Genomic DNA, 25,171 nt, shown 5'->3' on the forward strand with positions numbered 1-25,171 from the left:
GCTTCATGCTGGGGTCTTTCATGCTGACTCCGTGACTTCCCACTCCTCCCCTTTCTGTTCCCTGCCATGCAGAATCTAAATGTTCACGTCAAAAGGCACACTACTCCTCCTTGATCTCATTTGTTATAGAAGCACACCTTTCCCTGTTCTCAACACACATCTGAGAATAGTTAAAAATATAGATGGATTTCATAACATCACTCAATAATACTGTCTTGAAGCAAAGAAGAGAAAGGAGAGATTCTCTAAAATAAAGAAAATGTCTGTTAAACGTTGCTGTTATTAGAGGCAAGATGCTGGTTCGTTATGTTTATTTGATTTAGCTCTTCTTCTGATTTAGTGTTTCACAGTCAACAAGCGGTTAGCTCGGTAGCTTCTGATTTAGTGTTTCTTTTGAAGAACCTGACATTGTTCTCCGGGATGTACTTTGAGTCCAAGGTCATCTGGACTTGATCCCAGTCTTTAAACCACTCCCTGCTTACCATTCGAACTATGACTCAGTATTTGCAAGTGACTGCTGAGATGTTGCAAGGAGGGAATCATGTCCTTGGAAACACAAAGACCTAAAGCTTCACACTAATGGATACATGTCTCTTGCAACATATCTGTGCATTTGGAAGTTAAATGTCTGATGTGGTCATACTGATGCATAGAGCTGCAACCACGTGTGCTCCTAAGTTCTCTGCACTACTTTCTGCCTGCATGGCACATTGTACTTACAGGGGTTGGACAATGAAACACCTGTCATTTTAGTGTGGGAAGTCTTTGTGAGGTATCAAGAGCCACGGTATCCAGGGTAATGTCAGCATACCACAGAGAAGGACAAACCACATCCAACAGGATTAACTGTGGACGCAAGAGGAAGCTGTCTGAAAGGGATGTTCGGGTGCTAACCCGGATTGTATCCAAAAAACATAAAACCACGGCTGCCCAAATCACGCAGAATTAAATGTGCACCTCAACTCTCCTGTTTCCACCAGAACTGTCCGTCGGGAGCTCAACAGGGTCAATATACACGGCCGGGCTGCTATAGCCAAACCTTTGGTCACTCATGCCAATGCCAAACGTCGGTTTCAATGGTGCAAGGAGCGCAAATCTTGGGCTGTGGACAATGTGAAACATGTCTTGTTCTCTGATGAGTCCACCTTTACTGTTTTCCCCACATCCGAGAGAGTTACGGCGTGGAGAAGCCCCAAAGAAGCGTACCACCCAGACTGTTGCATGCCCAGAGTGAAGCATGGGGGTGGATCAGTGATGGTTTGGGCTGCCATATCATGGCATTCCTTTGGCCCAATACTTGTGCTAGATGGGCGCGTCACTGCCAAGGACTACTGAACCATTCTTGAGGACCATGTGCATCCAGTGGTTCAAACATTGTATCCTGAAGGCGGTGCCATGTATCAAGATGACAATGCACCAATACACACAGCAAGACTGGTGAAAGATTGGTTTGATGAACATGAAAGTGAAGTTGAACATCTCCCATGGCCTGCACAGTCACCAGATCTAAATATTATTGAGCCACTTTGGAGTGTTTTGGAGGAGCGAGTCAGGAAACGTTTTCCTCCACCAGTATCATGTAGTGACCTGGCCACTATCCTGCAAGAAGAATGGCTTAAAATCCCTCTGACCACTGTGAAGGACTTGTATATGTCATTCCCAAGACGAATTGACGCTGTATTGGCCGCAAAAGGAGGCCCTACACCATACTAATGAATTATTGTAGTCTAAAACCAGGTGTTTTAGTTTCATTGTCCAACCCCTGTATTTCTTTATGCTAACTTTGATTTTTTTCAAACACTTTAAATTTCTAACTTTCATGGAAAAATGTAGTGAAGATGATTGAGTTAGAGCACGGCTTCTCAGCATGTGGTTTGGCACCATGAAAATTAACCTAAGTGTAAAAAGTTATGCATTGAAAAGGAGTAATGTTCTTGTTTTTATCATGTTTTTCAAGTTATAAATATTTTACCTTTGCCTTAAGTTTAAAAACTCAGATAAAAAAAAGCTCACATCCGCAACATTGCCACATTCCTCTTCAGATTCACAAGTTGATAGTATTTCATTAAGGATTTTGTAAAAGAGCTATAATTAGGTTCAGAGTCATTGGTGTAGAGCAGGCGTTGCAAGCTCAAGATAGTATCATACAGTACAGACCAAAAGTTTGGACACACCTTCTCATTCAAAGAGTTTCTTTATTTCCATGACTATGAATATTGTAGCTTCACACTGAAGGCATCAAAACTATAAATTAACACATGTGGAATTATATACTGAACAAAAAAGTGTGAAACAACTGAAAATATGTCTTATATTCTAGGTTCTTCAAAGTAGCCACCTTTTGCTTTGATCACTGCTCCGCACACTCTTGGCATTCTGTTGATGAGCTTCAAGAGGTAGTCAACTGAAATGGTTTTCCAACAGTCTTGAAGAAGTTCCCAGAGATGCTTAGCACTCGTTGGCCCTTTTGCCTTCACTCTGCAGTCCAGCTCACCCCAAACCATCTCGATTGGGTTCAGGTCCGGTGACTGTGGTGGCCAGGTCATCTGGCGCAGCACCCTATCACTCTCCTTCTTGATCAAATAGCCCTTACACAGCCTGGAGGTGTGTTTGGGGTCATTGTCCTGTTGAAAAATAAATGATGATCCAACTAAACGCAAACCGGATGGAATAGCATGCCACTGCAAGATGCTGTGGTAGCCATGCTGGTTCAGTATGCCTTCAATTTTGAATAAATCCCCAACAGTGTCACCAGCAAAGCACCCCCACATCATCACACCTCCTCCTCCATGTTTAACGGTGGGAACCAGGCATGTAGAGTCCATCTGTTCACCTCTTCTGCGCCGCACAAAGACACGGTGGTTGGAACCAAAGATCTCAAACTTGGACTCATCAGACCAAAGCACAGATTTCCACTGGTCTAATGTCCATTCCTTGTGTTCTTTAGCCCAAACAAGTCTCTTCTGCTTGTTGTATGTCCTCAGCAGTGGTTTCCTAGCAGCTATTTTACCATGAAGGCCTGATTCACACAGTCTCCTCTTAACAGTTGTTCTAGAGATGTGTCTGCTGCTAGAACTCTGTGTGGCATTGACCTGTTCTCTAATCTGAGCTGCTGTTAACCTGCGATTTCTGAGGCTGGTGACTCCGATGAACTTATCGTCCGCAGCAGAGGTGACTCTTGGTCTTCCTTTCCTGGGGCGGTTCTCATGTGAGCCAGTTTCTTTGTAGCGCTTGATGGTTTTTGCGACTGCACTTGGGGACACTTTCAAAGTTTTCCCAATTGTTCGGACTGACTGAGCTTCATTTCTTAAAGTATTGATGGCCACTCATTTTTCTTTACTTAGAATTTGTATTATGGCAAGAAAAAAGCAGCTAACAGTCTATTAACTAGGACTATCAGCTGTGTACTGTATCCACCTCCTGCACAATACAACTGATGGTCCCAACCCCATTTATAAGGCTTGAAATCCCACCCATTAAACCTGACAGGGCACACCTGTGAAGTGAAAACCATTTCAGGTAACTACCTCTTGAAGGTCATCAACAGAATGCCAAGAGTGTGCGGAGCAGTAATCAAAGCAAAAGGTGGCTACTTTGAAGAACCTAGAATATAAGACATATCTTCAGTTGTTTCACACTTTTTTGTTCAGTATGTAATTCCACATGTGTTAATTCATAGTTTTGATGCCTTCAGTGTGAAGCTACAATATTCATAATCATGTAAATAAAGACAACTCTTTGAATAACAAGGTGTGTCCAAACCTTTGGTGTGTACTGTATATTTAATGTTAATGACCAATTTAGCACTCACACCCTTCATACTACATGCCCCATAATGCACCGCAACAGCTCCTTGCGGTTTAAGATGGGGTGGCACAAGCTGTGCTTGTCAGAGATGCAGTTGCAGCAAAGCAATTTATGGTATTTTATGCATTATTAAGAAATGACAAACCAGGTCAGTTGGGTTCCTACTTGCACATTTTCTGCAATAAGGTCACACTGCACTTAACTGAGTTTAAAGCTGGAAAATCAATGAAATATTTTTTAATCAACAAGGTATAGATAGTATACAGTATATAAACTGTTTAATTGTGTTTTATTAAACCTGGCATGGTAAAAATAATTTTACCCTTGTTGATAATCGGTGGAAAAATCTTTATTGGCATTACAGCAATCAAAGCACTCAGATCTTTAGCATCTTATATCAGCACAATAACCACTACTTACATCAGGCTCTGTATGTATTCTCTGTCGAGTTAGTCGACCTTTACCTTAACTATGAGACTTCTGAATGATAGCTAGCATTTATTAATCCAGCATATCCCATGATGGACAGAAATGGACTAATTGAAACGAGAAAACCGATCAGTTTTTTTCTGTATCACATTTAGCCTTTCTGGTATTTATTGACGTCTAACTCCCCATTGTGCCAGCCTGAATGAAGACCCAACATTCCTTCGTACTTGGAAAATGATCAGTTTTTTAGTTTACAACAAACTAAATACCAGTCAGACTGACCAACAATAAAACTGTCTTATTCCGGACACCAGTCGATTTCTCAGCACATCTCTACTTTGTTGTGATTGTCTGTAGAGTCCAGGTCTGTGCTGTAAAAATACAGGCGAAGATTCCGTATTTGTGAATACTTATTCTTAAATGACTGTGATCGGTGTCGTGGACAGAAGCCATTGTCAGAGCCATTGTAAATTAACTGGAACTAGTCAACAAAAGTTCACTCAAAGTCTTCTGCCCCATGTTAGATGGATCTTTTTTTAAATGTGAGTCTGAAATCTTTTATGTGCCACCTCTTGGTTAGTATGAGTTGCATAATAATCCAGGATCGTGCCTAAAGGAATGTAAATATTAAAAAAAGAAAAACATCTAAAGTTTAATTTGCTCCCAAGACATGGTTGCATGTTTTTGAGAGTTGACGGACAGTATGGTGGAAAGAAACTTTTAATTCTTACAGTGCAGAGCAAGCAACGTACTGTATATTGGCTGTGAAGAAATAATGTTCTGCCAGATGAGCTGTTTTATTTAAACCAACAAACTGTGAGCTGAACACATCTGGATTTACTCCCTCACGCTCTAAGGATTCCTCTTTCTGTTTATCAAAAGAGCAGATATAGGTTTACAATAGCAGTGAAATTTCTAAACTAACATTTCCTCTTCAGGTCTTGTTTCATAAATATATATAATGTTTCTGGTATTTCACATTCTCTTCTTGTTTATCTTAGTTGTTGCCCTTTTTAAGTTTCTTGGAAGAGAGCATTCACTCGAGGGCGAATGTGTCCCAACACAGTTTTTACAGAAATTTGTTTATTTGGAGTCGAAACCCCCAGTGATCAGGTAACTGTGAACTTAAATATGATGAGACAGTTGTCTTACTACAGAAATTCCCCTTTAATTAATCTTTTAATCATTGTTTAACCGATTAATTGTTTCAACACTAATGTGATCAGATTATTGCTCTGCAGAGCCAAGCTCTTGGTGCACCCTGAGGTGGTCTGGTAATGAGCTGCCATTAAAAAACCATCAGATTAACCCTCTTTTTTGTTTGGAAATCCTGCTTTGGTTGAATCCTTCAGTGCAGGAGGAGACAAAAAAAAATTATATTTATGCATGTTGGTTATTGATTTGTTCTTTTTGCATTACAGGAGGGTAAGTTTTTGCATATGGGAGTTAAAACATATTCATTGTTAGACCCAAATAATTTTTTTGCTGCTCCACGTTCATAAGAATGGTGAAGTATTGAAAAAAGAACAGTATTAATCCGGTCATACAATAACCCTAAAAAAAAGAAAGAAAAAAAGAAATATTTGCTCAAATATTCAGACAGTCGTTTTTTTTTTTTCTTTGTATTTTTTGGAGCCTACACACTTTCTATTTGGTGGTCCTTGATCAAGGATACACTAGACTGTTAATCCGGGGTTATACATTCATGCAGCAGTTGTCTCGAGAGAATTTGGCCATGAAGAACATCCCATTTACTTTTACACCTTCACATAACCTGCAGTTGAGATGCTGAGGTTCTTATTTTAAATAGTAGATGGCGCTGCAGATAAAGTCTGCCTGTTATCAACAACTGGTCACAGAGGAAGATTTTTTCAAGGTAAGCGTGTCGCTAACAAAAGTGTAACTAAATTGTTTGGCCCTTTTGCAATCACTTGCATTAGTTCCGTCTGTGTTTTTATTCAGTCGTGCATATACTTGTAATGCGGAGGTGACTCTTCTCTGCTAGTCTTCCTCTTTGAGGAGCGCCTTCCAAGATCCCTTTTAGACCCATCAGGGTGCATGTGGACTGTTACAAAAACAGTCGAAACGTCAGGACACACACCCAAAAACAATGCTTGCATGTATAAGGGCAAGTATAAACCAGGTGTAAGACAACCTTAACTCTAATTTGACCCCCTTTCTTCAAAGAAAGGGTAGAGTTCATTCAAATTAATTCGTTTCCTGACACATTCCTGGCTTTTAACCATTATCCTTAAATTTTCGATTGGGTCGAGATTGTGGCCATTCCTGAAACTTAGTGATAATTTGCTGTATTCATTACAAAATTCCAGTTTTAATGTGTTTTGGATTTTTGTCTTGTTGGGAAACCCAATGGAGGTACTCTTCCTTAACTGTCCCACCTTCCATGTGCCCAAAGCATTAGTTTTACTGGCAGCAAAACATGGTGGTACCACCACCATGAGTAACAAGTGGTACAGTGTTCTTGAAAGCCTTACCATGACTTTTCTAAATATACTTTCTGTCATTGTTGGGCCACCCATGGTATAAAGCAACCACCGAACTACACATTGAGAGAACAAAAGACTAGTAAAAAATACCTCCATTAATGTTTTTTCAGTCATTGTTTATAGTCAAGTTCCTTGATTTTATTTCTTAATTTTTGTCCATGACTTATCTTTTCAGTCATGACAAAGATGCTGGTGTGTCCAGTTTGATGGACTTGAGCCTCGGTGGTTGTGGGTTGTTCCTGAATTTCTTAACAACCCTTTATTTGAGAGTGATGGTTTGGGTCACAAGACTGAAACCTGGACATTACTTGGTGTTTTAACATAACAATGATCCCTAACTCACATGAACTATTTGGAGGCTTACATGAAGCTTCTAAAATGGCCTTCCCAAAGCTCCAAACTCATTTGTGAATTTGTGAACTGGGCCAAAAAGGTTGGTTCAGTGCAAGGAAGCCAACCAATTTAAAGTGATTTAACAATTCTTCCCTGAAGAGTTGTCGAATGGCCAGCCAGAATTATGCCAGAAGCTTGTTGATGGCAAAAAATGTTAGTCGGTGTGCAGCTTGCTAACGGATTTTTGACCAAATATTGGTGAGATGCATGTAAAAAAGCATCATTTTATTACATTAGTAAATGTGAACAATAAATTGCAACTTCAGCACTAAATTTATGCTTGAATAGAGTGTCAAGTGTAATAATTCAACCCTGTAAAAAGAATCGTTTGTTCGTTCGTTTGTCATCTTCCGCTTATCCAGGACCGGGTCGCGGGGGCAGCAGACTCCGCAGAGATGCCCAGACGTCCCTCTCTCCAGACACCTCCTCCAGCTCATCCAGGTGGAGCCCAAGGCGTTCCCAGGCCAGCCGAGAGACATAGTCCCTCCAGCGTGTCCTGGGCCGTCCCCTGGGCCTCCTCCCGGTGGGACGTGCCTGGAACACCTCCCGAGGAAGGCGTCCAGGAGGCATTTGGTATAGATGCCCGAGCCACCTCAACTGGTTCCTCTCGATGTGGAGGAGCAGCGGCTCTACTCCGAGCCCCTCCCGGCTGGCCGAGCTCCTCACCCTATCTCTAAGGGAGTGCCCCGAGATACTTAAACTCCTCCACTTGAGGCAGGAACTCCCCTCCAACCTGAAGAGGACAAGCCACCCTTTTCCGGTCGAGTACCATGGCCTCGGACTTGGAGGAGCTGATCCTCATCCCAGCCGCTTCACACTCGGCTGCGAACCGCAACAGCGCATGCTGTAGGTCTTGGCTAGAGGGGGCCAGCAGGACCACGTCATCCGCAAAAAGAAGAGACGAAGTCCACTGGTCCCCAAACCAGACCCCCTCCGGCCCTTGGCTGCGTCTAGAAATCCTGTCCATAAAAGTTATGAACAGGACCGGCGACAAAGGGCAGCCCTGCCGGAGTCCAACATGCACTGGGAACAGGTCCGACTTAGTGCCGGCAATGTGGACCAAACTCCTGCTCCGCTCGTACAGGGACCGGATGGCCCCTAATAAAGGGCCCCCGATTCCATACACCTGGAGCACCCCCCACAGGGCATCACGAGGGACACAGTCGAATGCCTTCTCCAGGTCCACAAAACACATTGAACCGGTTGGGCAAACTCCCATGAACCCTCGAGCACCCTGTAGAGGGTATAGAGCTGGTCCAGTGTTCCACGGCTGGGACGAAAACCACACTGTTCCTCCTGAAGCCGAGGTTCGACTATTGGTCGGACTCTCCTCTCCAATACCCTGGCGTAGGCCTTACCAGGGAGGCTGAGGAGTGTGATCCCCCTGTAGTTGGAACACACCCTCCGGTCCCCCTTCTTATAAAGGGGGACCACCACCCCAGTCTGCCAGTCCAGAGGCACTGTCCCCGACCGCCACGCAATGTTGAAGAGGCGTGTCAACCATGACAGCCCTACAACCTCCAGAGACTTGAGGTACTCAGGGCGGATCTCATCCACCCCCGAAGCCTTGCCACCGCGGAGCTTTTTAACCACCTCGGTGACTTCAGCCTGGGTGATGAAAGAGTCCAACCCCGAGTCCCCAGCCTCTGTTTCCACCACGGAATGCGTGATGGCAGGATTGAGGAGATCCTCGAAGTACTCCTTCCACCGCCCGATAATGTCCTGAGTCGAGGTCAGCAGTCTCCCACCCCCACTATAAACAGTGTTGGCAAAGCACTGCTTCCCCCTCCCGAGGCGCCGGACGGTTTGCCAGAATCGCTTCGAGGCCAACCGGTAGTCCTTCTCCATGGCCTCACCGAACTCTTCCCAGGCCCGAGTTTTTGCCTCTGCCACAGCCCGGGCCGCAGCACGCTTGGCCTCACGGTACCCGTCAGCCGCCTCAGGAGTCCCACAAGCCGACCACAGCCGATAGGACTCCTTCTTCAGCTTAACAGCATCCCTTACTGCCGGTGTCCACCACCGGGTTCTGGGATTGCCGCCACGACAGGCACCACAGACCTTACGGCCGCAGCTATGGGCAGCAGCATCGACAATAGATGCGGAGAACATGGTCCACTCGGACTCTATGTCTCCAACATCCCCCAGGATCTGGTCGGCGTTCCCAGCAGACCCTCACCATGCGCTTGAGGCTGCCAAGTCTGTCTGGCTTTCTCCTCCTCCAGCGGATCCAACTCACCACCAGGTGATGATCAGTGGACAGCTCAGCCCCTCTCTTCACCCGAGTGTCCAAAACATGCGGCCGAAGGTCTGATGATACGACAACAAAGTCGATCATCGACCTCCTGCCTAGGGTGTCCTGGTGCCAAGTGCACTGATGGACACCCTTATGTTTGAACATGGTGTTCGTTATGGACAATCCGTGACTAGCACAGAAGTCCAATAACAAAACACCACTCGGATTCAGATCGGGGAGGCCATTCCTCCCGATCACGTCTCCAGGTGTCACTGTTGTTCCCCACGTGGGCGTTGAAGTCCCCCAGCAGAATAATGGAGTCCCCGTGAGGGGCACTATCCAGCACCCCCGACAGGGACGCCAAGAAGGCCGGGTACTCTGCACTACCACTCGGCCCGCAGGCTGAAATGATAGTCAGAGACCTGTCCCCAACCCGAAGGCGCAGGGATACAACCCTCTCATCCACTGGGATAAACCCCTACACGAGACGGCTGAGCTGGGGGGCAACAAGCAAACCCACACCAGCCCGCCGCCTCTCCCCGTGGGCCACTCCAGAGTAGAAGAGAGTCCAACCCCTCTCAAGGAGATGGGTTCCAGAGCCCACGCTGTGCGTGGAGGCGAGCCCGACTATTTCTAGTCAATATCTCTCGACCTCCCGCACAAGCTCAGGCTCCTTCCCCCCCAGCGAGGTGACATTCCACGTCCCTAGAGCCAGCCTAAGCATCCGGGGATCGGGCCGCTGAGGTCTCCACCTTCGTCCGCCACCCAATCCTCTTTGCACCGGTCCCTCACGGTTCCCCCTGCAGGTGGTGGGCCCACTGGGGGATGGCCTCGCGTCTCTCGTTCGGGCCTGGCCCGGCCGGGTCCCGCGAGGAGCAACCCGGCCACCAGGCGCTCTCCGACGAGTCCCGACCCCAGGCCTGGCTCCAGGGTGGGACCCCGGCTCCGCCGTACCGGGCGACGTCACGTGCCTCGATATTTTGTTCTTCATGAGGGGTTCTTGAACCATTTTTGTCTGACCCATCACCTAGAGCCTGTTTGCCATGGGAGACCCTACCAGGGGCATTTAGGTCCCAGACAACATAGCCTCTAGGATCATTTGAGCACTCAAACCCCTCCACCACGTTAAGGTGACGGTTCAAGGAGGGGGTAAAAAGAATCGTTCAAATAAATCATTAAGCACCCAAAACTGATCTGGTCTTTGTAACCATGATGACTGTATTTATACTTCTGACTGGATGTCAATTTGGGCAGTTGAAGTCACTCCAGATTCTATAATATTTTCAGTTTGTCACGTTTCTATCACAGAATAGATTCAGTTTTTACAACTTTATCTCCATGGAGCTTCGGATCATTCTGCATTCACTGCACTTCAGACGTGGAAGGTCAAAAACTAGTGGCTTTGACTACAATTTCTCATCAGCTATGGACATTAATATTTTCTTAAATGCAATATTACCACATTAACACAATCTGTGACCACAAAACAAAGTGGTCAGGTTTTAAAATAAATTAATTGAAGCAACAATGCTTAAGGTTTGCTTTTAAAATTGTCGCTGATTGCTGAGGAAAGGACCCACAGTGACCTTGAGTTTATTTGAAGCTGAAATGCAACGATGGATTTAGTACATGATTATATTTTTAATAACTTCGACCAATTGAGCTGATTGGTGTCTGCTTAGAAGAAGATAACTTAAAGATTAAAATATTAATTATGCCAGGCTGAACTAAAGATGAGTTGTGTTTGGTTCACAAATTCACTTTGTCATTTAAATATAAACCGAATGCAAAGAAAACATATTTTAAAACAGAGTAAAAAAAAAGTCTGCAACTTTTTTGTTCTTGTCAAAAACATGTAACATCTATATCATTTAGACCTCAAAAAAGTTCAGCAGTGTAAAAATGACAAGTGTCTACTTTATCGACAATTAACAGTAGTGCTTCCAAAACTGTTTGAGCCAGTATTAAGTTGGTTTCTGCAATTTATTAAATGCAGGAGAAGATTTTTCTATGAGTATCTTTGTACTTCGTTTTCCATTTACTTGATTGAGTACTAAAGTGAGGAGAAGGTAATGCATCTGTTTTAATAAAAAGCTTTTAGAAACCGTCTTCAGAGAGCAGCACTAAATGTTTCTACAGATGTTTGAAGCAGTCTGACTGACTGTGCACCACTTGCTTTGTGGTTTTCATGTTGAACCATTAATTCCAGAGTTCCATCATGTTGCCGCTCTGTAACTTTCACCCCTGGCTGAGGTGAAGAGTTGTGTCCCTTTGCTTAATCCTTTCAGAGCCTGAAAAGCTGAGTTTAGTGTTTGAACCAAAAGGCAGAGCAATGAGAGGGGTTGACTGTAGAAGCCATTGAAGTAGAGCGATAAAACAAAATGAGTACACTGAAAGGGAGAAAATAAATGTGCAGTGAATTTACAGGTTATTATTTCAATATGCTGGCTGGAGGGTACAGAGACAGAGAAGTAGGACTGAATCAAAACAATGTTCATGTTGATGCTCTATTCTTGTTTTTTGCCTGTATCTTGTGTAGTTTTTTTTTCTTTATTTGTTATATCTCCCTCCTGCTTTGTCTTGTGCAATAGTAAGCATATCATGTTTACTATGTGGAGAACCAAATACTTGAAAATGAGTAAAGAGATTTTTGCATTTAAGTGTTGTTAGTTACCTTTTGCCTAAAGAAATGTGGAATACACCAAATGCACAGCTAAATCAGAAATGATACAGTGTGCCTTAGCTGTTTCGTCCTAATGACATAATATACTTTTTTAACTTTCACAAAAAAAAAAGGCTATTATTGGTTTCAAAAGTGTCAGTGCAGCTAAATCTTCCATCATATAATTCCTATGGTTTTAGGTTGTTTTGATAAAAGGTGGAAAAGTGACTGGAGCCTTTTCCCCTTGTATCCTGGAGATCATGGTGTTGTATTGATTCTGGGGGCAATTTCTACTAAGAGAGCTAACGTTTATCTTTGTCATTATGGCTAAAATTAGTGGCAATAAATATCGAACCTTTTCATTATATACATTTTTTTGGATGTACCTGTATATAATAATGTGGTTGAGCTGCTGTCACCCAATCATTTTACTTAAATGAGTAAGGATAAAATGAATAAAAAGAATAAAAACAACCTAATAGCTTCCAGATTTGCTAAATCTGCATTTAAAAGAGTGCTTTTAATTCTAGTAAATAAAACATATAGGACAGATTTGAGGCAAAGATATTTTTACTAGAGTCCAACAACTGCTGAATATTAGATGAACAAGTACAGTGTCTTGTAAAAGTATTCATACACATTGAACTTTTCCACATGTTGTCCCATTACAACCACAAACATAAATATATTTTTGGGAATTTTATGTGAAAGACCAACACAAACTGGTATACAGTTGTAAAGTGGAAAGAAAATTATACATGATTTCTTTTTTTTTTTTACAAATCAAAAACTGAAAAGTGCGGTGTGCAAAAGTATTCAGCCCCCTTTACTGTGAGTGCAAGAAGAAATCATGTATAACTTTTGCTCCACTTCACAATTGTATACCACTTTGTGTTGGTCTTACACATAAAATTCCAATAAAATATATTCATGTTTATTGTTATATTTATGTTTATACACTGTATGTAACATCGTAACTTCTCTTTGGTTAGAATTCCTCATGTTGCGTCCAGCATCAAATTGACTTATTGTGGTTGTTAGATGCAATATTTAAGAAATATGACAAATTGGACAAACTGCTCTTTATTAAATGATGTTAGGAACAAATTTTAATCAGCAGTCTGAACACACAAAGAACCCAACATTCAGACTGCCGTGTTTTATGAGCAAGGGATTGCTCCTTGGTGGCTGATGTAAGGATTATGATAATTGATAAATGAATATTTATCAAATATTATAATACAAAAAATCATAATTCAGTAAAATAGTTTTTTCAACCACAACTCATGGCTTATGAATAGAAATAAGAGATGTTCTCTGGTGTTTTGATTATGGGCTCAAAGCACTTAATAATTACAATTAGTTAATTATCATTAATAATTGATAATTATTAACCAAAACCACTCAATGTCACTGTTTAGGGTGGGGGGGTGGCGGGCGAATACTTCCTCCCAAGCCTTACGATTTTTATCAGGAATGTTTGGCAGCATCATTTTTGTTCAAACTTGACTCCACGCAAAACACTGTTCTTAACATTTCCAGGTTCTGCAGAGGGTGGTAACCCTACACTTTCTCTTCTCCCTCTCAGGTGAAGGCCTTCACCTTGTTTGTGACCCATTACCCTCCTCTGTGTGAGTTGGAGCAGGTGTATCCTGAACATGTGTCCAACTTCCACATGGCTTTCTTACTTAATGAGCCTGACATCACAACTGACGCTGGCGGTATGCTTGCACTTTTCTGCTAACCTACCAGTTGTTGGGATGCTGTTTATACAAAATGTAGTCGTAGTTGTTTATTTCAGGATTATTTTATGTGCACTTTGTCAAGACTTTATTTTAAGTGACTGAGTGTGTTGACAGATGGAGAGGTTCAGCCAGAGTTCATCACCTTCCTCTACCAGCTAACTAAAGCAGCTGCAGGGCGAAGCTACGGCCTCAATGTGGCCCGACTGGCTGATGTTCCTGATCCGATACTACACACTGCCTCTCACAAAGCCCGAGAGCTGGAGACCATGGTCAATGCCAGGAGGTAGCTAACACATATATTCATCCTGACATTTTCTTAAAGGAGACACTTATTTTGAACATCACAATTAGGAGAGTAATGCAGTCTGTATTTTATAATGTGTGCATAATATGAGCTCTTTCTGTGAAATGTTTTGAGGGTGATTCACAAAATCTTATGAGCTTAGTGTATATCCCAGTATTAATATTAGATATTATATATCATATTAGTTTTACCTTTACAAGTGATTTGAATACTTGAAAGAACACATGGAAGATTGTAACTTAAAGCTAAGATATGGCTCTGTCATGAAGTAATAGACATAAACAGAAATTCATACATTCACTGAACTAATGTCTATTAAAGCTAACATTCAAATGCACTTGATTTCATACTTGAGTTCATGCATGTGATTAGGAAAATATGTCACTGCTCCTGGAAAATAGGAGGTGATGCAAATGACACATTAAACAAGACTGCAGAAGAAAGATTTGTCATTTTGTTTAGCCTCCTGACAGTGGAATGTTTAAATAAAAAATAAAAAAAACATCTGTATTTTAATATTTTAGTGCTTTAAGTTGCCATTTGGCTGCATTTGAACTATTGAAGCTCAATATGTCATATTCTGTCCTCAAAGCCACCAGACTAATTTTAGTAACCAGTAATTTTACCTGGATGAACATGGGAGGTGCTGATATAACAGTTTCAGCTTTCTGACAGGAAGATCTCTCTGTGAAGAAGCTGAAGTCCCAAATCACTGAGTTTTTATATTATATTTAAAATCCATCTGTTTGATGCTAAAGCAATTGGGTTCTGTGTTGGGAGTGCACCATAGGGATCCTATAAGGATTAAATTCAGCTTAGAACTGAGTCAGGAGATGGACCCATGGAAAATTGCTGGTGTTTTAATGGTGAATAAGCATGTTGCTGTATATGTCATCTTCAGTCCATTTGTAACTAAGTCAGCTGCATGGCTGCATATCCTCAATCTTCCTCACCACATAAAATATCTGTCAGCACACAACATACACACACACACAGCATATAGCCATACTCCCGATCAGTGTAATCCTTCTTATATTAAAAGTTTATCCTTTGTTGGACTTATTCTTATATCATACGCAGAGGAGTTGAGCATGGATTTTATTTCTACACAAATGTTTGAGACTGCAACATATTTTGCTTTCATATTAAAATTAATTTAAGGGAACACAATAACATTTCAGTGTGTTTGTGTGTATCTCTGTAGGAAGTATAAGAAACTTATCTCAGATCTTTGGAGCATCTCAGACAAATCCTCCCTGGTGAAGTGGCTGCAGTCGAACTCTTGATGTTTAAACAACAACGACCATCGGACTAAAAACACATAAACAATAAATCATCATGCTATTATTGACTGAACATGCTTTTTCTAACGGAGCTTGTTGATTGTACAGTTTTAGGTGAATTGTCAGCATGTGAAAATTATTTTAAGCATCTCGTGTTCTGGTACTGCAACCTGTCATCACATCAATTGAGACTAACTGATCACATTTTTACCAACAACTGAGTGGTTTTTGATGTGTTTATTACCTAAATAAAGAAAATGCCATACATATCATACATGTCCAGATACTCAGCTACTTAGAAAGTCATGAAGGCTTTATATTTGACTGAATAATAACCTTATTCCTTCCCTTTCTGTAACATCTTCTTGAGAAAATGTAACATTTTTCCAGACCTGTGCTTTTTCCACATTTTGTCACATTACAACCATAAACTTCTATGTACTTTATTGGGATTTGATGTGATAATCCAAAACAAAATAGTGCATAATTGTGAAGTATCAGGAAAAGGATACATGGTATTCCAGATGAATTGTGTGGCATGTGTTTGTACACATCTTTTACAGTTCACAGTTCTCCTAGAAGCTTTCGATTGTTTATGATGATAGTGTAAACAGTGGTCTGGTATTGTTTTATACCCTAACGATGTGTTACGCTGTGTTCCTTGATTTTAATGAAACTATTTTTTCACTAATGCTCTCAAACAAACCTCTGGCCTTCACACAATATTAATACTGAGATTAAAATACAGACAATAGGAGGTACTGAAGTAAAGCAGTGAGCTCAAATTCACAGCACACCTAAAACTCAAAAATGCTAATTGAAAAATACATAGTTTTACATCCCTTGTTATATATTTTTTGCTTGTTGTTAAACAGAGTTAAATCAACAGTTGCCACTGTGAGGACCTCTGTGACCGTTTCCTCTCAGTATCTCTCTCTCGGTAAAACAAGAAACTGTCGCTCCGCCTTTAATTCTACCAACTCCAAGATCAGCGCGCATAACGGAGAGGGAGACCGATAAAGAGACCCTGAGAGACTGCGACTCCAAGCGCAAGAGAGAGAGAGAGAGAGAGAGGGAGTTAACCGATGCCAAAGCGGATTACAGCGTGTCGCCCTGTGATTCTTTCTCCGTGTTCGTTTAAGGGTTTTTCCCCTTTGTGTCCTGCTCCTGGAGACGTTTCTTAACAGAGGAGGGAAGAATGGCTTTGTTGTTCAGTGCTTGTTGGATCGGCGCATCTTTACAATGAGTTCCTCTTCTGCTGCGCTTTCGTCACCGCTGCAACTTTTCCGAGCGCAACGGCGCCACTGAGACGCTTCTCTGCGGGAAAGTTTCACATGAAGCCCGCAGGCAACATGGGCTTACGGTGAAAGCTCTCACTTTCTTCCCTCTGCCTTCCGAACCGTGAGGCAAAATGCAGAAGAGCGTTCGCTACAACGAAGGACACGCACTGTTTTTGTCGGCGGTGGCGCGTAAAGAGGGGACGAAGCGTGGCTATCTGAGCAAGAAGACGGCCGAGAACAGCCGATGGTCGGAGAAGTTCTTCGCTCTTTACCAGAATGTGCTGTTCTACTTCGAGAACGAGCAGAGCGCGCGACCCGCTGGGATTTACCTGTTGGAAGGATGCACCTGCGAGCGCACGCCGGCGCCAAAGGTATCCACGACCGGTAAGGAGGCGCTGGAGAAACAGGTGAGGTAGTTTTATTTTATTATAATTTATTAATCAGTCGCGTGAAATCCACAGATCCCAAACATTCAATCACTGGAGTGTGGACAAATTAATATGATGCATTATGTGACACACAATGAGACTATACAGGTGCATTTAAAAAAAAAAATTGGAACATATTTTATATTGTTGCTTGTGCACCCTTTTGTTTTTCCTTCTAGTCAACCTTCCACTGGTGCTAAGTCACATTTAAGTAACATACAGCTAAGGTTATACAGGTTATTTACTATAAAATAAGAAAGCCATTGCTCTTGTAGCTTGTGCACCACCGCACTTTTTCTTTCCACTGAACTAGCTGTTCACAGTGCTGTATCAAAGCATTGTAAAGACAATTCAAGTGTCTTGGAGAGTTTCACAAGGCATAGACAGCATCTGGAGCCAGAGCTTCAAGAGCCACCATGCACAGATCTATTCGGGACATGTGCTACAACTGTTGAATTCCTTGTGTTATGCCACTGCTGAACCAGAGACAACATTGGAATCCTTTTACCTAGGCTAAGGTGAAATGGGAATGGACTGTTGCTTAGTTGACCAAAGTCCTGTTTTCAGATAAAAGTACATTTTGTATTTCATTTGGAGTCCCAGAGTCTGTTGGAAGGGTTGTCACAGAATCTAAGTTGCTTGATGTCCAGTGTGACGTTTCCACAGTGAGTGATGATTTGGGGAGTCGTGTCATCTGCTGGTGTTGGTCCAATGTGTTTTATCAAGCCAAAAATTAGCACAGCCATCTACCAGGAAATTTTAGAGCTCTTTGAGCTTCGCTCTTCTGACAAGCTTTATGGAGATGCGGATTCATTTTCCAGCAGGACTTGGTGACTGCCCCTACTGTCAAAAGTACCACCTCTTGCTTGATTGGCCACCATACTTGGCTGACCTAAACCTTATAGAGAATCTGTGGAGTGTTGTCAAGAAGAAGAAAAGATTAAACAGATCCAACATTACGAATAGATAATGGTGGGAGGGGACCTTCCACACTCATGTACCTTATTTGAAAAAGGCTTTTTCTCTTCCATGTCAAGTTTGCTGTAATTTTTGAGATCCTAAATTTGACTTTGACAATGACAGTTTCCTTTTTTAAATACCATACATTCTACAGGAACAATTTTTGTTATGTTTCATCTTTACAATTATCAACAGCTGTTAAACTCCAGTCCTTGAAGCTAGGTGTCCTGCAACCTTTAGATAATGTATGTCTATGCCTCATCATACCAGAATTAAATAATCAAATCCTTAGCAGGACTCTAAAGAACTTGAGTGCATGCTAAGGAGGTTACTGATATCTGACATTTGATTCAGGTGTGCTGAACCAAGGACATATCTGAAAGTTTTAGGACACCAGCCCTCGAGGTTGTGATGAGGTGATATATCCCTTTCTTAATAAACAGTGCACAGCACTGTACACGTAAATTAAAATGAACCATGTTGATGAACCGAGTCCTGAACCTGCTCAATTTATTTTTTTCAGTTCTTACTTTAACTAGCATCACATGTTACTTTTTAGGCATAACTGCATTGAGTTCAGTATATAGAAAGCATTTCTGCAGATTTTGTAGGCATATGTATATTTGTTTTTACCATTTACAGTTTTTATTGCTTTATTTAAACCCTTATTAACCATAGAGAACTCACTGCCATCAAATATCTCTTTAGAAAACAGACCATTTGAGGTAAAGATTATGTTAAGAGGTAGGCACACATTTCAAAGTATATTATATTCTCATTGTTAGAATGAGAATATAATACTACTCAGCATGTTTTCCCTTCTTTTATCATGACACTAGAAGTAATGTTGTAAAACACCTCAACTATGCTGGCATGGAAAAAACAGTGGGAAAGGTCTGCTTTATTTTTTTACACATAAGCAAGTGAAGATGGCCGCGTTTTAAAATGCTGCTTGATTAAAACGTGAGCTGATACCAGAGAAAACACACCGTCATTATTTAATTTTTTGTTATTCTGTGTATGTGACACACAATGAGACTATACAGGTGCATACATACATACAGCTAAGGAATCACCATGCCCTACAAAAGGTATTCATTCCCCTTTTCGTATTATGTATTTTTACTGGGATTTTATGTGACAGGGAGATGTAAATACCTTAACAAGCCATGGTGTCTTCTGAATAAAAGAAAAAATGCTCTGTACAACATCTGGTTTTCTTTTTCTTTACAAACACTTACAGGGGTTGGACAATGAAACTGAAACACCTGGCTTTAGACCACAATAATTTATTAGTATGGTGTAGGACCTCCTTTTGCGGCCAATACAGCGTCAATTCGTCTTGGGAATGACATATACAGGTCCTGCACAGTGATCAGAGGGATTTTAAGCCATTCTTCTTGCAGGATAGTGGCCAGGTCACTACGTGATAGTGGTGGAGGAAAATGTTTCCTGACTCGCTCCTCCAAAACACCCCAAAGTGGCTCAATAATATTTAGATCTGGTGACTGTGCAGGCCATGGGAGATGTTCAACTTCACTTTCATGTTCATCAAACCAATCTTTCACCAGTCTTGCTGTGTGTATTGGAGCATTGTCATCCTGATACACGGCACCGCCTTCAGGATACAATGTTTGAACCATGAGATGCACATGGTCCTCAAGAATGGTTCGGTAGTCCTTGGCAGTGACGCGTCCATCTAGCACAAGTATTGGGCCAAGGGAATGCCATGATATGGCAGCCCACACCATCACTGATCCACCCCCATGCTTCACTCTGGGCATACAAGAGTCTGGGTGGTACGCTTCTTTGGGGCTTCTCCACACTAACTCTCCCGGATGTGGGGAAAACAGTAAAGGTGGACTCATCAGAGAACAATACATGTTTCACATTGTCCACAGCCCAAGATTTGCGCTCCTTGCACCATTGAAACCGACGTTTGGCATTGGCATGAGTGACCAAAGGTTTGGCTATAGCAGCCCGGCCGTGTATATTGACCCTGTGACAGTTCTGGTGGAAACAGGAGAGTTGAGGTGCACATTTAATTCTGCCGTGATTTGGGCAGCCGTGGTTTTATGTTTTTTGGATACAATCCGGGTTAGCACCCGAACATCCCTTTCAGACAGCTTCCTCTTGCGTCCTTCTTGGTGGTATGTTGACATTACCCTGGATACCGTGGCTCTTGATACATCACAAAGACTTGCTGTCTTGGTCACAGATGCGCCAGCAAGACGTGCACCAACAATTTGTCCTCTTTTGAACTCTGGTATGTCACCCATAATGTTGTGTGCATTTCAATATTTTGAGCAAAACTGTGCTCTTACTCTGCTATTTGAACCTTCACACTCTACTCTTACTGGTGCAATGTGCAATCAATGAAGACTGGCTACCAGGTTGGTCCAATTTAGCCATGAAACCTCCCACACTAAAATGACAGGTGTTTCAGTTTTATTGTCCAACCACTGTATATTGCTCCTGTTTCAACCTGGTTTTTGAATGAATGTGTGCAGATGTAAAGATTCTCAATGGATCTGAAATATCTTCCACCTTCGTTTGCAAACTGCATCGTAAAGGTGTTCTGAGAATTGCTGAAGACCTTGGTGACACTTATTGCAAAAGTCCTTTAATCACATGGAGACAGGTACTAGAGTATATTTTTGATGTTTTTTTCCTTTGATTTTAACAAAATAAGTTACTTCTAGTGTCCAATCCAAAGACTGCAGAAAACATCAAATTAGATATCTAGACATTTATAGTAACTCTGCTGTGTATGTATTTATTTAAATGTTTTGGAAAAAAAAAGTTGCTACAGTACAAGAAAAGTTCCCATATTGTAAGATGTTATATGGTTATTGATTTATTAATTCAACTTTTTTGTTGTTGACATCTCCATCTGTGTACAAAACCAGTGATGTAATCACAGTTGTATAACTGGAATCTTTAAATGTGAACAACAGAGCAAACATTGCATAACACAATGCAAGTCACAATAAAACAAGTATCAGTGCAACTACATAAAAATAATATATTTTATCATAATAATTCATGCTTATGCAACCTGGATTTGTACCAACAAGCCAGCAGCTGAATGTTTCTAGGTTAGTTCTTTGTGCATTAATGTAGTAATATCCAGGGTGATATTTGGACTAAAAATGTTGTTGCCTGGACATTCCCCAGAACATTGTTACTCAAACAGCATTGGCACATTTGCTTAGGAACATGGGGAATTACCATTTGCAAGTGAAGGAAACTTCTATTTCATATGTCCTCAAGTTTCATGTGACAATAAATCTTTGTTATACACATAAACATACATACCTTGACCTTATCTAGGTAATCACCAAGTTACAGATGGTAGTTTTCAGTTGACCTCAGAAAAAGAGTGCGTCTGTGTGCACTTTCCTTTGAGAATAGAGTGGAGGAGATAAACCACAGATATGTTAACTTTCTGAGGACCCAAATCTTTAAAAGATTTGCGTGTATAAAACCACGTGCAAACTGGATTGCATGCGCAAAGCTGATCTACAAACCAGATGCACATTGAATTCCATGTTTAAAATCAACAGAACAGGGGATGCAAACATTTTAGCGTGTTTCCTTTCATGAATATGCAAAACACATGCAAATGACCCAAATGCGCAAAGTTATGGAAGGAGGAAATGCAAATGCAGTTCCTTACCACCCGCAACACGATTTATCAAACCTGAAACGGGTCGTTGTTGCTGTTTTGCATCTATATTTAACACATTTGAAATGCAGGTAATTGGGATGCAAAAATGTTTGAGGTCATTGTGGCAGGAAGAAGATGGGGGGGTATTGACGAAGTAAGCTTTTGTTTATCAGATTTTATGATTGATATTTAGTCTTTTTACTTTAGCTTTTATTATTTTCATCTTGGCATTATAGTATTTCTTGTCCACAGTAACAGCTGGGAGCACATGCTAAATTCTCATTTAAATAGGGAGGTCTGCACCACCTTTGCGCCTGGTATCCATTTGCACATGCAAGGCACAGGGCAATTTAGCGCTCATTATTTAGAATCTTCGAAGATCAGGCCCTGAATGTTTTGGCTTTAAGTATGCAGTAAAATATAAATGCTTTTGCTCTGCAGGAACCCTTTTAAAGTCCTTAGAACCTTTTAGTCTAACTTCTATTGCTTTTTGTCTTTGCGCTCAATGAAATCTGGGAATTCACAGATCATTCTGAATTCAAATTGGGGTCCAACATGTTACTAATAAAGTGGCTGGAGAGTGTAGACTCCCTAATTTGAAGGGCAGGGGCAGGCTTTGCTCATCCTTAAGACTTTGGCTGCATCGTGCATTTAAGATTTCAGTCTCATATCAAAAAGCTTTACGAGAAAATTGATGAAAACCATGTTTAATGGCTTACCTTCAGTGTAGAATACAGCTCTGTTGTTTAAGCATAACACCATTACAAGTCAGTACTTCTAAATTGAATAAAATTTTCCTTAAATTTTTGTCAGTCTGAAAAGAGTTCATTAGACAAGATCACCTCTTTGTCTATAATGGAGTTACTATTGATGATCAACAGAACAAATCGCCATGTAGTTGTTCTGTTGCCAGCACAAATGTCAGAATAAAATCCGTTTTGTCTGATGTTCCAGAGCTTGGCAGTGATGTCTTATTCCGTTGCCTTTTCTTCTGTCACTCTCCCACTCTTTTCTCACTCTCACTCTGACACTGCAGCTGTGGTGTTTAATTGGGGGTTATTTTCAATCTGTCATCAGGTAAGAATCTTTGTCTCTGGTGTGCAAGTGTTTGGCCACAAACATACTTATGGCCATACACAGAATAACAGAAAATTAAATAATGACAGCGTGTTTTCTCTGGTATCAGCTTACATTTTAATCAAGCAGCATTTTAGAACTTGGTCATCTTTAGTTACTTATGTGTAACAAAATAAAGCAGATCTTTCCTACTTCTTTCAGTTTCTCTTTCCCCTTTATGTTTGTCTGTCAGCAGAGTCAGTCTGGCAGCAACCTGCAGCGTCACACCCCCACTGTAAGCCACACAAATGACACACAGCTCCAGCATCCCTTCCCTTCTCTCTGCTTTGCTCTTAGAGAGAGATGCAGACCCTTCAGATAATTTGGCGAGCGTTTGGAGCAGCCTGAATGGTTTCCACAGCGACTGTGGGTATGCATTCCTGATGTGAACAAGCATGTAAAAGGGCCCATAGATCTGACACAGCTCAGGGAGTCCATAAACCAGAAACTGATGACAGTTATGAAGTTGATTTGTTTTTCCCTGATAACCACTCATACATCAAACTTTGCTGACAGTTGACAATAATGTGAAATTAATGGGGTGGTAATACAACAACTGTTCAAAAAGAGGACAGAATGAAATAATCTTTTATTTGTCACTCAACAGGCACATTTGCATGTTCGCAGCAGTAGATAAACAAAGTACAGAAAAGAAGGAATCTACATAGAAGAACAGTATTTTTATGCACAATCTCTTAGTTTATTGAAATAATTCAGACTGAAGATTAGGATGTGAAGGATTTAGTGACATACAAGGGCAGGAAACTATCTGGGGTTTTTTGGGATTTTTTTGTCAGTGGGATCTTAAACAATAGTAATTAGAAAGGTTTGAAAACTTTATCTAGTTTTTCCATAATATCCTGAACATTAGACAAATGAAAAAATATTCTGTTAAAAAACATTTATTTTGATCTATTGGCAAAGCAAAATCTTTGCTGTGTTCAATGTTTTCTTTAAATACTCTAAAAGTTTTACTAAAATGATCAGAAAAGTGAAAACACATTATCTTGAGAAACAGATTTGGCTTTTTAGCTCAATTTGGTCAGTTTCTTTGAATATAAATGTTTTTATTGCTTTTTGTATAACCACAGTCAAAACATGATCCTTTCATTATGTAGATTTCTCAGTAGATAGAGTTCCTTATAAAAGTGTAGTATTCCTGCCTCTTATACTTTTTCAACATTGTGTCACAATATAACTCACAAACATCCATGTATTTTATCATGATTAATGTGTAAGTGTAAAGTGGAAGGAAAATAATTCATATAATCTGTGAAGTGTGGTATACACTTGGTTTGAGCCCTTTTTTTACTCAGATATTCTTAATAACAAATTTAGTACAACTAATTACTTTAAGTAGTCTCCTAATTAGGAAATGAAGTCCCCCTATGTGTAATTTAATGTCATTAGAAATCCAGCTCTTCTGTGAAGGCCATCAAGACATCGTCTGAAAATGGAGAGTATGGCGCAGCTGAATCCAACTGTGTGCATTTTAATCTCAGCATGAATGTAGCTGGTTGGTTAGAGCTGGTTAGAGTACATCAGTAAAGAAACAGCACCAAGAAGGTCCAATGCAAGCAGGAATATGTTATAAAACTCCATCCCGGGCTTTGGACATCTCACAGGGCACAGCTTAATTAAAACTCATCCTAAAAGGGAGTTTGCACAACAGAAAACCTACCAAGGCATGCTTATCCATCTGACAGGCCAGATAAGACGAGCATTAATCAGAGATGCAGCCAAGAAGCCCATGATAACACTGGAGGAGTTGTACAGATCCAGTGCTCAGGGATGCATATCTCTGGACACAAACACTATTAGTCATGTACTCCACAAATCTGTCCTGTATATACATTTGGGAATAAAGACACCAGTGTTGAAAATAAGGAGTTCTGTCTGCAGTTTGGCTCTCACCATGTAGCGGAGACAGAAAACACGTGGTAGAGGGATTCTGGTCAGTCGAGACTAAAATTAAACTTTTTGGCCTACATGTGAAATGCTATGTGTGGTTGAAAACCCACCCCAAATAATGTGTAAAACATGGTGGTGGCAACATGATGCTGTGGGGATTCTTTTGTTTTGCAGAGAGAAAGCAAACTGTTTAGAGTTGATTGTAAGATAGATTGAGTTGAATGGTTTCAATTGGTTTCAAACAACCTGAAACTGGGGCATATGTTCACTCTTTAGCAGGGCAACAACCTCAAACTATGCAGTGGTTTTGAGGATGGATGTGTTAGAATGGACCAGTCAAAGTCCAGACCGAAATTCAAGTGGTAAACTGATTGATTGAATTCACCAATGCTCTCCATCTGATCTGAAGTGCAAAGCTGGTAGAAACGTACTATATTTCAAAA

The 25,171-nt window shown here is 41.2% G+C and overlaps 2 protein-coding genes across 4 annotated transcripts in view; both read left to right on the top strand.

The window, feature by feature from the left end:
* Positions 1 to 15,635, top strand: part of msh3 (mutS homolog 3 (E. coli)) — a 78,554-nt gene extending 62,919 nt beyond the window's left edge. Inside the window, exons 22-24 of one of the 2 annotated variants that reach the window (XM_047381159.1) lie at positions 13,620 to 13,752; positions 13,891 to 14,059; positions 15,285 to 15,635. In XM_047381159.1, the coding sequence (XP_047237115.1) occupies positions 13,620 to 13,752; positions 13,891 to 14,059; positions 15,285 to 15,366 (384 nt within the window). In that variant the 3' untranslated portion in view covers positions 15,367 to 15,635. Of the gene's footprint in view, positions 1 to 13,619; positions 13,753 to 13,890; positions 14,060 to 15,284 lie in introns of those variants that run through there. The other variant, XR_007040592.1, reaches the window with a different exon arrangement.
* A 762-nt stretch (positions 15,636 to 16,397) lies between these two features.
* rasgrf2b (Ras protein-specific guanine nucleotide-releasing factor 2b) overlaps positions 16,398 to 25,171 on the top strand; it is a 115,580-nt gene continuing 106,806 nt past the window's right edge. Inside the window, exon 1 of one of the 2 annotated variants that reach the window (XM_047381156.1) lies at positions 16,398 to 17,050. In XM_047381156.1, the coding sequence (XP_047237112.1) occupies positions 16,775 to 17,050 (276 nt within the window). In that variant the 5' untranslated portion in view covers positions 16,398 to 16,774. The remainder of the gene's footprint in view (positions 17,051 to 25,171) is intronic. The other variant, XM_047381157.1, reaches the window with a different exon arrangement.

Source organism: Girardinichthys multiradiatus, chromosome 12 (assembly GCF_021462225.1).
Source record: "Girardinichthys multiradiatus isolate DD_20200921_A chromosome 12, DD_fGirMul_XY1, whole genome shotgun sequence".
Lineage (NCBI taxonomy): Eukaryota > Metazoa > Chordata > Actinopteri > Cyprinodontiformes > Goodeidae > Girardinichthys > Girardinichthys multiradiatus.